General features: G+C 44.6%; 1 protein-coding gene across 4 annotated transcripts in view; it reads right to left on the reverse strand.

Annotated features, from left to right (window-relative positions):
- LOC148473996 (solute carrier family 23 member 2-like) overlaps positions 1-14364 on the reverse strand; it is a 54976-nt gene that overhangs the window by 26557 nt on the left and 14055 nt on the right. For all 4 annotated transcript variants that reach the window (XM_088459220.1, XM_088459219.1, XM_088459221.1 and 1 more), the window contains one exon: positions 13992-14149. In XM_088459220.1, the coding sequence (XP_088315346.1) occupies positions 13992-14149 (158 nt within the window). The remainder of the gene's footprint in view (positions 1-13991; positions 14150-14364) is intronic.

Genomic DNA, 14364 nt, shown 5'->3' on the forward strand with positions numbered 1-14364 from the left:
AGTATGTACTGTATCTTTCACCACGGAAGATCCATATAAACTAATCAGAATATTTCTAAACAGAATAGAGTATGTTTATCACACCATAAGTAATATATATATATATATATATATATATATATATATATATATATATACACACACACAGTCAGGTCCATAAATATTGGGACATTGACAGAATTTTCATATTTTGTCCTCTATTTACCACCACAATGGCTTTGAAATGAAACGAACAAGATGTGATTTAACTGCAGACTTTCAGATTTAATTTGAGGGTAATTACATCCAAATCAGGTGAACGGTGTAGGAATTACAACGGTTTCTATATGTGCCTCCCACTTTTTAAGGGGCCAAAAGTAATGGGACAAACTAAACAATCCTAAATCTAACTTTCACTTTTTAATACTTTGTTGCAAATACTTTGCAGGCAATTACAGCCTGAAGTCTGGAACGCATAGACATCACCAGACGCTGGGTTTCATCCCTGGTGATGCTCTGCCAGGCCTCTACTGCAAATGTCTTCAGTTCCTGCTTGTTCTTGGGGCATTTTCCCTTCAGTTTTGTCTTCATCAAGTGAAATGCATGCTCAATCGGATTCAGGTCAGGGGATTGACTTGGCCATTGCATAACATTCCACTTTTAAGCCTTAAAAAGCTATTTGGTTGCTTTTGCAGTATGCTTCGGGTCATTGTCCATCTGCACTGTGAAGCGCTGTCCAATGAGTTCTGAAGCATTTGACTGAATATGAGCATATAATATTGCCCGAAACACTTCAGAATTCATTCTGCTGCTTTTGTCAGCAGTCACATCATCAATAAATACAAGGGAACCAGTTCGATTGGCAGCCATACATGCCCGCGCCATGACACTACCACCACCATGCTTCACTGATGAGGTGGTATGTTTTGGATCATGAGCAGTTCCTTTCCTTCTCTTCTCTTCCCATCACTCTGGTACAAGTTGATCTTTGTCTCATCTGTCAATAGGATGTTGTTCCAGAACTGTAATGGCTTTTTTAGATGTTGTTTGGCAAACTCTAATCTGGTCTTCCTGTTTTTGTGGCTCACCAATGGTTTGCATCTTGTGGTGAACCCTCTATATTCACTCTTGTGAAGTCTTCTCTTGATTGTTGACTTTGACACATATACATCTACCTCCTGGAGAGTGTTCTGGATTTGGCCAACTGTTGTGAAGGGGTTTTTCTTCACCACGGAAATAATTATTTTGGTCATCCACTACAGTTGTTTTCCGTGGTCTTCCGGGCATTTTGGTGTTGCTGAGCTTTCCGGTGCGTTCTTTCTTTTTAAGAATGTTCCAAACAGTTGATTTGGCCACACCTAATGTTTTTGCAATCTCTCTGATGGGGTTGTTTCCATTTTTCAGCCTAATGATGGCTTGCTTCACTGATAGTTACAGCTCTTTGGATCTCATATTGAGAGTTGACAGCAACTGATTCCAAATGCAAATGTCACACCTAGAATCAACTCCAGACCTTTTACCTGCTTAATTGATAATGAAATAATGAGAGAATAGCCCACACCTGTCCATGAAATAGCTTTTGAGTTGATAGTCCCGTTATTTTTGGCCCCTTAAAAAGTGGGAGGCACATATAGAAACCGTTGTAATTCCTACACCGTTCACCCGATTTGGATGTAAATACCCTCAAATTAAATCTGAAAGTCCGCAGTTAAAGCACATCTTGTTTGTTTCATTTCAAAGCCATTGTGGTGGTGAATAGAGGCCAAAATCTGAAAATTCTGTCAATGTCCCAATATTTATGGACCTGACTGTATAATATAGCAATCTGTGGATTAATTCACTGTAGTTAGGGGACCCGTATTTTACATCATATCTATTGCCACACATACAGTATAATAGATACTCTTTCAGTATGAGAGCTCCAGCAGCTGTTCATAACACAGTCATAAACTGGGAAATAGGCTCAATGAACATACAGTCAGGTGCATAAATATTGGGACATTGACAGAAATTTCATATTTTGGCCTCTATTCACCACCACAATGATAGTGAAGCAAGCCATCATTAGGCTGAAAAATCTGTACATGCTTGTTGTAGTAGTGGTTGCTATCATTACATTTGTGTCTTCTTGTTAGCAACATTGTAATTTTATTATCAGAAGAGATTATGTACACTCCAACTGAGTAGTTTAGAGCATAAGGTACAATCGATATACCAGTTAATCAAAGGTAACAGGATAAATAGTAACATTATCTCATAGACATTTCAGAGCAGACACGCCGCTGCCCACGTGCATGCTTTGAGTGTACAGAATCTCTTCTGATAATAAAATAACAAATATCAGACCCAGGGCCGTAGCTAGGGTAGTGCGGCCGGTGCCATCGCACAGGGCACCACAGGTCAGGGGGCACTGTTTGGTCCTGTCAAATTTCTGTTTATCATCATTCTTGCTTGTAGCTTCCTCTTATTTCATCCCCAGCATCTCCTGGCCTCACCTATCTCTTCCCTGGCCCTTCCCCATGAAGCCATGGCCCTTTTTCAGGTGCACATCTTATGTACCTATTTGAAAAATAGGGGAGGGGGGGGGCCCAATGCCCTCTCTCACAGGGCACCAAAAAGTCTAGTTACAGCTATGGCTAGCGCTGTAAAACAAAAGAAAACAGTCAGGAAAAAAACGCCCAAAACCGTTGGTTTTGCGAGACCGAAGAATAATAAAAAGTAGTCAGGATCTCTCTTCCCTGGCCCTTCCCCATGAAGCCATGGCCCTTTTTTGGGTGCATTATGTCCCTTTGAAAAATGAGGGGGGCGCCAATGCTCTTTCTGGCACAGGGCACCAAAAAGTCTAGTTACGGCTCTGATTAGACCTATTTAGGAGAATACTATCCTCTGTGATATAGTAACATATTTTCAATATAGAATAATATTAGACTCCATTTTTGAGACTAAATAATCAAAGGGCAGTTATGTTGATACAACTGAGATAAATTAGATGTAATAAAACAGACACTGTATTTCTTCTCTTTTTTTTTTATGAACACATCTTTCATTCTCTTGAGCACTAATATTACTATCTATCCTCTATTTTATTAACCAATATATTTCACTGTGGAATAGACTCAACCAATAAGATATGGAATGAGTCTGTTCGATAGGAATTAATAAAAGTTACATTTTAATTTTCTATATTTTGTGCACCTATCAGAACAACCTTTTTCTCCTCCCTTCTTCATGTAAGCAGCCTCCATCCTCAATGCAGACAAGTAAGCTGAGCAGGTGGTCTCTAGGACCTGCCAGAGCTCAGTGAGAGGTCCGACCTCCGACATACTATTGTACAAGTGCAGTGTAGCCTCGCGTCTTTCTCCCTGTGTCTTATGCTACTTGTTGCTACTTGTTGTTCTACCTGGTTCAAACATTTACCATCATATATACTTTGGCCAAGTGTGTTCGCCCCTGGTGGGTAAATTGTGTGGGGGACTACTACATCCAGCATTACTGCTGCGCACCGTACTGCTACACAGTTCTGCTATTAGTTTATGGGCCCCACAGTCTCAAGTTGATAGTCTCTGGATATCCCCATACACTAACCCTTATGTGTAAATACTCCCAGCACCAAAAAGGTGTTAAACCCGCTCTAGTGCCCCTAGTTCACATTATGCCACATGGAAGCTACAGTTTATATTAATGCCACAGTGCCCCCACGCTGGTGTGGGGGAACTATGTGTGGGGGTCCCCTGACTAACCGCCCTGTTGTTAATCTGGCTCTGCTGCTCCAGAAGCCTGGGCCATGCTGCCATATTTTGTCTAACTTGGCCACACCAGGCGGTAGGATGGGTCCATGTACGGCTGGCATAGCTCTGCTGTCGGGGCTCACCTGGGGGGAGATGTACTAACCCTTTGAGAGTGAAAAAGTGGAGAGGTAAAGTGCCAAGCAATCAGCTCCTAACTGCCACATTTCAGGCTGTGTTTGAGAATGACAGTTAGGAGCTGATTGGTTGGTACTTTCCTGTAGACCTTATGCCTTCCAACTCTTCATACGTTTTATCACCCGTTGACCTAGCAACAGATAGAGCAAAACATGACATCATCACAAAAATTGATTTTCAAAAGCCCTGTTCAGCCAGAGGCCGAGCCCTGGTGTGTACATGCCCGATTTATCGCTGTTGCTGTAATGCACAATCTTGTTTTATGACTTTATTGACTGTGTCAGGAAGTAATAATATAAATTAAGACAAAATTACATTTCAGAACTAGAAAAAGGAAATAAATAAAAATCACAACTCTCACCATGGGGCTTCACCATCAAAATCTAATTATATAATATACTAGATGTTGCCCGCGGATTCGCCCATGATGGAATCGCTTCTGCCAACATTTTTTTTTATTTGAGGTGTTCTAGTTGTATTGGTTTGTATAGGGGCCCTGTCGCAGGAGTGTCCCATATGACCAGCAGTGCTATAAAGACTGGTGGCAGCAACGCCTTCACCAACCACTCACACCAATGTCACTGTGTGCCCTGTGCACAGACTGCTATGTAACCTCTCCTATTCACCCACCACTCACACCTGTCACTGTGTGCCCTGTGCACAGACTGCTATGTAACCTATCCTATTCATCCACCACTCACACCAATGTCACTGTGTGCCCTGTGCACAGACTGATATGTAACCTATCCTATTCACCCACCACTCACACCAACGTCACTGTGTGCCTTGTGCACAGGCTGCTATGTAGCCTATCCTATTCACCCACCAGTCACACCAATGTCACTGTGTGCCCTGTGCACAGACTGCTATGTAACCTCTCCTATTCACCCACCTCTCACACCTATACCACTGTGTGCCCTGTGCACAGACTGCTATGTAACCTCTCCTATTCACCCACCACTCACACCAATGTCACTGTGTACCCTGTGCACAGACTGCTATGTAACCTATTCTATTCACCCACCACTCACACCAATGTCACTGTGTGCCCTGTGCAGACTGCTATGTAACCTCTCTTATTCACCCACCACTCACACCTGTCACTGTGTGTCCTGTGCACAAATTGCTATGTAACCTCTCCTATTCACCCACCACTCACACCAATGTCACTGTGTGCCCTGTGCACAGACTGCTATGTAACCTCTCCTATTCACCCACCAATCACACCAATGTCACTGTGTGCCTCCTATTCACCCACCACTCACACCAATGTCACTGTGTGCCCTGTGCACAGACTGCTATGTAACCTCTATTATTCACCCACCACTCACAGCTCTCACTGTGTACCCTGTGCACAAATTGCTATGTAACCTCTCCTATTCATCCACCACTCACACCAATGTCATTGTGTGCCCTGTGCACAGACTGCTATGTAAACTATCCTATTCACCCACCACTCACACCAATGTCACTGTGTGCCCTGTGCACAGGCTGCTATGTAACCTCTCCTATTCACCCACCTCTCACACCAATGTCACTGTGTGCCTTGTGCACAGGCTGCTATGTAGCCTATCCTATTCACCAACCACCCACACCAATGTCACTGTGTGCCCTGTGCACAGACTGCTATGTAGCCTATCCTATTCACCCACCACTCACACCAATGTCACTGTGTGCCCTGTGCACAGACTGCTATGTAACCTATCCTATTCATCCACCACTCACACCAATGTCACTGTGTGCCCTGTGTACAGACTGCTATGTTACCTCTCCTATTCACCCACCACTCACACCTATGTCACTGTGTGCCCTGTGCACAGACTGCTATGTAGCCTGTCCTATTCACCCATCACTCACACCAATGTCACTGTGTGCCCTGTGCACAGACTGCTATGTAACCTATCCTATTCATCCACCACTCACACCAATGTCACTGTGTGGCCTGTGCACAGACTGATATGTAACCTATCATATTCACCCACCACTCACACCAATGTCACTGTGTGCCTTGTGCACAGGCTGCTATGTAGCCTATCCTATTCACCCACCACTCACACCAATGTCACTGTGTGCCCTGTGCACAGACTGCTATGTAACCTCTCCTATTCACCCACCACTCACAGCTGTCACTGTGTGCCCTGTGCACAAATTGCTATGTAACCTCTTCTATTCATCCACCACTCACAACAATGTCACTGTGTGCCCTGTGCACAGACTGCTATGTAACCTATCCTATTCACCCACCACTCACACCAATGTCACTGTGTGCCCTGTGCACAGGCTGCTATGTAACCTCTCCTATTCAACCACCTCTCACACCAATGTCACTGTGTGCCTTGTGCACAGGCTGCTATGTAGCCTCTCCTATTCACCCACCACCCACACCAATGTCACTGTGTGCCCTGTGCACAGACTACTATGTAGCCTATCCTATTCACCCACCAGTCACACCAATGTCACTGTGTGCCCTGTGCACAGGCTGCTATGTAACCTCTCCTATTCACCCACCTCTCACACCAATGTCACTGTGTGCCCTGTGTACAGACTGCTATGTAATCTCTACTATTCACCCACCTCTCACACCAATGTCACTGTGTGCCCTGTGCACAGACTGCTATGCAGCCTATCCTATTCACCCACCTCTCACACCAATGTCACTGTGTGCCCTGTGCACAGACTGCTATGTAGCCTGTCCTATTCACCCACCACTCACACCAATGTCACTGTGTGCCCTGTGCACAGACTGCTATGTAACCTATCCTATTCACCCACCACTCACACCAATGTCACTGTGTGCCCTGTGCACAGACTGCTATGTAACCTATCCTATTCACCCACCAGCCATCATTAGGCTGAAAAATCTGTACATGCTTGTTGTAGTAGTGGTTACTATCATTACATTTGTGTCTTCTTGTTAGCAACATTGTAATTTTATTATCAGAAGAGATTATGTACACTCCAACTGAGTAGTTTAGAGCATAAGGTACAATCGATATACCAGTTAATCAAAGGTAACAGGATAAATAGTAACATTATCTCATAGACATTTCAGAGCAGACACGCCGCTGCCCACGTGCATGCTTTGAGTGTACAGAATCTCTTCTGATAATTAAATAACAAATATCAGACCCAGGGCCGTAGCTAGGGTAGTGCGGGTGGTGCCGTGGCACAGGGCACCACAGGTCAGGGGGCGCTGTTTGGGCCTGTCAAATTTCTGTTTATTATCATTCTTGCTTGTAGCTTCCTCTTGTTTCATCCCCAGCATCTCCTGGCCTCCCCTATCTCTTCCCTGGCCCTTCCCCATGAGACTATGGCCCTTTTTCAGGTGCACATCTTATGTACCTATTTGAAAAATAGGGGAGGGGGGGGGGGCCCAATGCCCTCTCTCACAGGGCACCAAAAAGTCTAGTTACAGCTCTGGCTAGTGCTGTAAAACAAAAGAAAACAGTCAGGAAATACCGCCCAAAACCGTTGGTTTTGCGAGACCGAAGAATAATAAAAAGTAGTCAGGATCTCTCTTCCCTGCCTTCCCCATGAAGCCATGGCCCTTTTTTGGGTGCATTATGTCCCTTTGAAAAATGAGGGGGGCGCCAATGCTCTTTCTGGCACAGGGCACCAAAAAGTCTAGTTACGGCTCTGATTAGACGTATTTAGGAGAATAATATCCTCTGTGATATAGTAACATATTTTCAATATATAATAATATTAGACTCCATTTTTGAGACTAAATAATCAAAGGGCAGTTATGTTGATACAACTGAGATAAATTAGACGCAATAAAACAGACACCTTGTATTTCTTCTCTTTTTTTTTTATGAACACATCTTTCATTCTCTTGAGCACTAATATTACTATCTATCCTCTATTTTATTAACCAATATATTTCACTGTGGAATAGACTCAACCAATAAGATATGGAATGAGCCTGTTCGATAGGAATTAATAAAAGTTAAATTTTAATTTTCTATAGTTTGTGCACCTATCAGAACAACCTTTTTCTCCTCCCTTCTTCATGTAAGCAGCCTCCATCCTCAATGCAGACAGGTAAGCTGAGCAGGTGGTCTCTAGGACCTGCCAGAGCTCAGTGAGAGGTCCGACCTCCGACATACTATTGTGCAAGTGCAGCGTAGCCTCGCGTCTTTCTCCCTGGTGTTCATGCTGACTAGACGTGACTCCAAGTCTCTGCAACATACTAGCCGTGCAGAGCCCATACACACCACAAGTACACTCCATCACCACCGCTATAGTGTGTGGGCATATTGCTAATATTTACCGCTGCCGAAACTGGATTATTGGCTGAGACAAGATCAGTTTAAAATTGAATCGCAGCAACGCCATTTCGCGAAATGGCCGCCTAAGCGCCATTTTAGATAAACTCACACTTTAGTACATGAGGCGATAATACTATTAACATCATGCGAATGCATCTGTGACCATCGCCATAAGTTACGGCGATTCACCAAAAGCCTATTTCATGACTTTACGTATTATAAAGGATATATTTCAGAAATGGCTTTACAGTATGTCAAAATTGGATTGCATTAGATGAATAGAGCAAATTGGCCACGTGACAACTAGCTTGTGTAGATAAGCTTCCTGGATAGTGTCTGTTCTCACTACAGGTGGCCTGGCTCGAATACACACCTTACATTAGCAAGTTTCCTGCAATGAAATGACTTCAAAGACTAGAGTGTTATCTTTGGTTTGTCTCTTGTAGCTGGGCTATTTGCATTCACACAAGAGACTGGGAGAATAAAGAGTTTTTCTTTTGAAGCCTGGGACAGGTGGGGGGCTGCTGACAGAGGGGGCATGTGGAACTATCATGCTCAGCAAGTCACACTGCTAGATGTTCACTTAGCGAGATTTAAGTGCATCATTCCTCATACACACATTAATACGCACAATTGCGCTGTTAACTAGTCGCATACTAGCGAATGCATAGGACTTTGTATGAAACCGCTGTTTTATTAGCTTTATGCGCATGCATCTGCCCCAAGTTAACTAGCGTCCTTATATCAAACCCCGCATACTCACACATTACATATTCACACATAAGGTTTAATAAGCTTTAAAGTATAAGATTTAAGTTGGTTCAGTTAGTATAAATGTTGTGAAATAAAGATATTTGATTACTAAGGTTTTATACATGCTAAGAAAGCCGTGTTTGGTTTCGTACTGATGCGTACTCTTTCAACAGAATTCCGGTACTATCGGTGTGGAGATCGCATCATGCATTCCCAACTTATGGACCACAGAGACTACAAGCAACAAAATGTATATTTTATGAACAACTGTTAGGATGTAGCATGGGGGCGGGAGGGAAAAGACCCCCAGTTGTTAGAGGCTGGGCGAGTCTATTTGGACCAGCCTGTTAAATGCACTGTAACAGATGCTTCTCCCCTGGGAACCAATGGCATAAGCAAGAAACTTCTCTATTGTCCTGTCTATTCTGGGGGGGGGGGGTATAAATATGTGTGCTCAAACACCGGGTCTTAGTCTTCTTGCTGAACGCTGACGGACGAGGGGTTTCTTGCTGATAACTAACATTTGGACCAGAGGCGCTGCGTATATATACTGTACTTGGGTCTGTATAATTCCTTTGCGCTAAATTGTACACAGATCATAGCGTGTAACTGACTGTACTTTTACTTGAATAATACTTTGTGCTTCGGAACCACATGTTCTGAGTCTGGAGTCTCTATTTATTGTATGACTGCGTACGCAAATTAGCGTCATCCTTAGAGGTTTATAGGAAGGATTTTAGAAGGTACAGGCAGGGGTATATAGAGGTTCAATTTTAATATCGTCACCGCTCACACGACCGGCACATACAATGCCCAGCGATACCCTAAAGCTCCAGGCTGCTTCTATATGCTAAAGTTATACCGGTCATATCCCTGTGTCTTATGCTACTTGTTGTTCTACCTGGTTCAATAAATATAAACACTGGTAAAGCTGTACCACGTGTGGCCTAACCGCCACCAGCATCAAACAACTGCGGAACGCACATTTGTGTGTTCGCCCCTGGTGGGTAAATTGTCTGGGGGACTACTACATCCAGCATCACTGCTACACAGTTCTGCTAATAGGTTATGGGCCCAGCGTCTCAAGTTGATAGTCTCTGGATCCCCATACACTAACCCATACTCTGCTAATAGCCCCTACTAATAAACTTGTCAATGTGATCTGCTGGCGATGGAATTAAAAAAGTATAATGTGTATAAATACTCCCAGCACCAAAAATGTGTTATACCCGCTGTAGTGCCCCATGTTCACATTATGCCACACGGAAGCCCCAGTTCATATTAATGCCACAGTGCCCCCACGCTGGTGATGTAGCTATGTGTGGGGGTTGCCCTGGCCGTCCTGTTGTTAATCCGGCTCTGCTGCTCCAGAAGCCTGGGCCATGCTGCCGTATTTTGTCTAACTTGGCCACACCAGGTTGTAGGATGGGCCCATGTACGGCTGGCATAGCTCTGCTGTCGGGGCTCACCTGGGGGGAGATGTACTAACCCTTTGAGAGTGAAAAAGTGGAGAGAGGTAAAGTGCCAAGCAATCAGCTCCTAACTGCCACATTTCAGGCTGTGTTTGAGAATGACAGTTAGGAGCTGATTGGTTGGTACTTTATCAATCTCCAAGCTTAGTACATCTGCCCCCTGGTGTGATTTAATTTCTCAAGTAAATGTAAAATAAAAAATTATATATTTTTCCTGTAGACCTTATGCCTTCCAACTCTTCATACGTGTTATTACCCGTTGACCTTGTAACAGATAGAGCAAAACATTATATCATCATCACAAAAATTGATTTTCAAAAACCTTGTTCAGACAGACGCCGTGCCCTGGTGTGTACACGCCCGATTTATCGCTGTTGTTGTAATGCACAATCTTGTTTTATGACTTTATTGACTGTCAGGAAGTAATAATTTAAATGAAGAGAAAATGGCATTTCAGAACTAGAAAAAGGAAATAGATAAAAATCACAACTCTCACCATGTGGCACACGGGCTTCACCATTAAAATCTAATTATATAATGTACTAGATGTTGCCCGCGGATTCGCCCATGATGGAATCACTTCAGCCAACTTTATTTTTTATTTGAGATGTTCTAGTTGTATTGCTTTGCATAGGGGCCCTGTCGCAGGAGTGTCCCATGTGACCAGCAGCGCTATACAGACTGGTGGCAGCAACGCCTTCACCCACCACTCACACCAATGTCACTGTGTGCCCTGTGCACAGACTGCTATGTAACCTCTCCTATCACCCACCACTCACACCAATGTCACTGTGTGCCCTGTACACAGACTGCTATGTAACTTCTCCTATTCACCCACCACTCACACCAATGTCACTGTGTGCCCTCTGCACAGACTGCTATGTAACCTCTCCTATTCACCCACCACTGACACCAATGTCACTGTGTGCCCTGTGCACAGACTGCTATGTAACCTCTCCTATTCACCCACCACTTACACCAATGTCACTGTGTGCCCTGTACACAGACTGCTATGTAACCTATCCTATTCACACACCACTCACACCAATGTCACTGTGTGCCCTGTGCACAGACTGCTATGTAACCTATCCTATTCACCCACCACTCACACCAATGTCACTGTGTGCCCTGTGCACAGACGGCTATGTAACCCATCCTGTTCACCCACCACTCACACCAATATCACTGTGTGCCCTGTGCACAGACTGCTATGTAACCTCTCCTATTCACCCACCACTCACACCAATGTCACTGTGTGCCCTCTGCACAGACTGCTATGTAACCTATCCTATTCACCCACAACTCACACCAATGTCACTGTGTGCCCTGTGCACAGACGGCTATGTAACCCTTCCTATTCACCCACCACTCACACCAATGTCACTGTGTGCCCTGTGCACAGACTGCTATGTAACCCATCCTATTCACCCACCACTCACACCAATGTCACTGTGTGCCCTGTGCACAGACTGCTATGTAACCTCTCCTATTCACCCACCACTCACACCAATGTCACTGTGTGCCCTGTGCACAGACTGCTATGTAACCTCTCCTATTCACTCACCACTCACACCAATGTCACTGTGTGCCCTGTGCACAGACTGCTATGTAACCTCTCCTATTCACCCACCTCTCACACCAATGTCACTGTGTGCCCTGTGCACAGACGGCTATGTAACCCATCCTATTCACCCACAACTCACACCTATGTCACTGTGTGCCCTGTGCACAGACTGCTATGTAACCTCTCCTATTCACTCACCACTCACACCAATGTCATTGTGTGCCCTGTGCACAGACTGCTATGTAACCTCTCCTATTCACTCACCACTCACACCAATGTCACTGTGTGCCCTGTGCACAGACTGCTATGTAACTTCTCCTATTCATCCACCACTCACACCAATGTCACTGTGTGCCCTGTGCACAGGCTGCTATGTAACTTCTCCTATTTATCCACTACTCACACCAATGTCACTGTGTGCCCTGTGCACAGGCTGCTATGTAACCTCTCCTATTCACCCACCACTCACACCAATGTCACTGTGTGCCCTGTGCACAGGCTGCTATGTAACCTCTCCTATTCACCCACCACTCACACCAATGTCACTGTGCCCTGTGAACAGGCTGCTATGTAGCCTATCCTATTCATGTGACCGTGGGCCCAAAAGCTCCTCTCCCCCCACCCCTTACTGGCCGCGCACATTGTGCTGCACCTATCTCTTGCACTGATGATGTCAATACATTTTGTTTTTGTTATTGCTCAGCTTTAACCTGACAGATGGAGGTGAGACAAAGTGCTGGTTATATCTAGGAGTTTCCACTACAAAGTGATGCAGTTTTCATGAAAATTGGTTCAGTAGTTTTTGAGCCAACTTGGAACAAACAGACCGTTCTTAGTATATTAGTATAGATGGTGTAAATTTAAAGACAAATTAACAATGGGTGCGGATGGAGCTGCAGCTCCAGGCCACCACATAAAAATAGGCCCATCATCATGATAGCATGATAATGACCAGTCTCCCAGTTGGCCACACAGTCGCCATAAATCATAACTATTATTAAAATTGTATATCTATCTTCCGCACAAAATTATGCACTTCTTCTACTTTTACATATTTAGGGAGACATTGGGGCTGATAGTGCAGGCGGTGTACACACCCATTGCACTGGCCACACCCACACATCAGTGGCCACACCTCCTTCACTTCTCACAATAGGTCCCTGACTACCGTGTTGCAAGGCGTGAGGGGCCATGAAGTGAATCAAGTCATCAAAGCCTTGGGCACTCCGTCTATAATGGAGCGGGTGGGGCTTGGTGACATGATTGCTCCACCCACTCGATGATGCAAATAGCATTATAAAGCAGGAAAAGAAGGCAGGATTGCTTCAGTTGTGCATTATACTGTCTCACTGATACAAGTTTAGTGTACAACGTTTCATGACTCAGGACCTCATTCAGAGCCGGACGCTATTTGCGGACGCTCGTTCAGAAAAAGGGGCTGGCTATTTAAATTGAGCGCTCGCTCTTTGCGGTCTGTTGACACCTCTATGTCTGATGAACGAGCGAACTAAACATGCGCTCGCTATTTTGAAAAAAACGCCCCCTGGCCGCTCGCATCATACGTCATCTCTGCTATTTATTTGATTAATCGAGTACATCGAAAGGCGTATGAACTGCTTGCTATTCTTGTGGTAGCATTTTCCTACCGCAATCATGCGAGCAGTTCAGGCTAAAAGACAACCAAGTGACGTGGTCGATGACGCTACTTTGTTAATTATGCACACCCTTAAAACGCCCGTTTTGACCGTTTGGCACGCCTGCGTTCGGATCTCCATTCCCCGTTTTCAAGCACCTTCCCCTGTTACCACCCACAAACGCCTCATCCTGTCACTCAAATTAGCAGGCATTCGCTATTTTGCGAGCACACGAATTCCGACCGCACTGACCGGTTCACGCATGCGTATTATACAACCCATACGCATGCGCAGATGTGCGAACATCGCTCGGAGCGAACGAGCGGCCGCTTACGGGCGGCTCTGAATCAGGCCCTCAGTGCGATGGAGGATTGCAAAGCAAAGTCTGATATTACCTGACCCCAAACAGAACCTGCAGGAGTGTGCAAATCCCAGAGACAAAGAACATAGTGCTGATCAGGTGACTCTGCGTCAGGTGGTCGTGAGTCAGGCAGAGATCTTTAGACAGGATCAAGGGAATGGCAACAATCCCCCCTAATGCAGTCAGGTAATGCTGTTGGACAAAGAGAGAGGACAGATCAGGGAGGTGCAATAATCACAGGGAAATACAGTATATTCCATTAATATATATCTGCTCTGGAAGTTGCTGAATAATAATCAAGGGCTTAATATTATTATGACATTTCTTGCAAAAAATATATATTTTTAGTAGAAATATCATTAATAATAAGCCGGGAACTCAAATCATACAAAATAAACTTAAAACAA

This window comes from Taudactylus pleione, unplaced genomic scaffold (genome assembly GCF_031769625.1).
Source record: "Taudactylus pleione unplaced genomic scaffold, aTauple2 ptg000903l, whole genome shotgun sequence".
In the NCBI taxonomy this organism is placed as follows: Eukaryota; Metazoa; Chordata; class Amphibia; order Anura; family Myobatrachidae; genus Taudactylus; species Taudactylus pleione.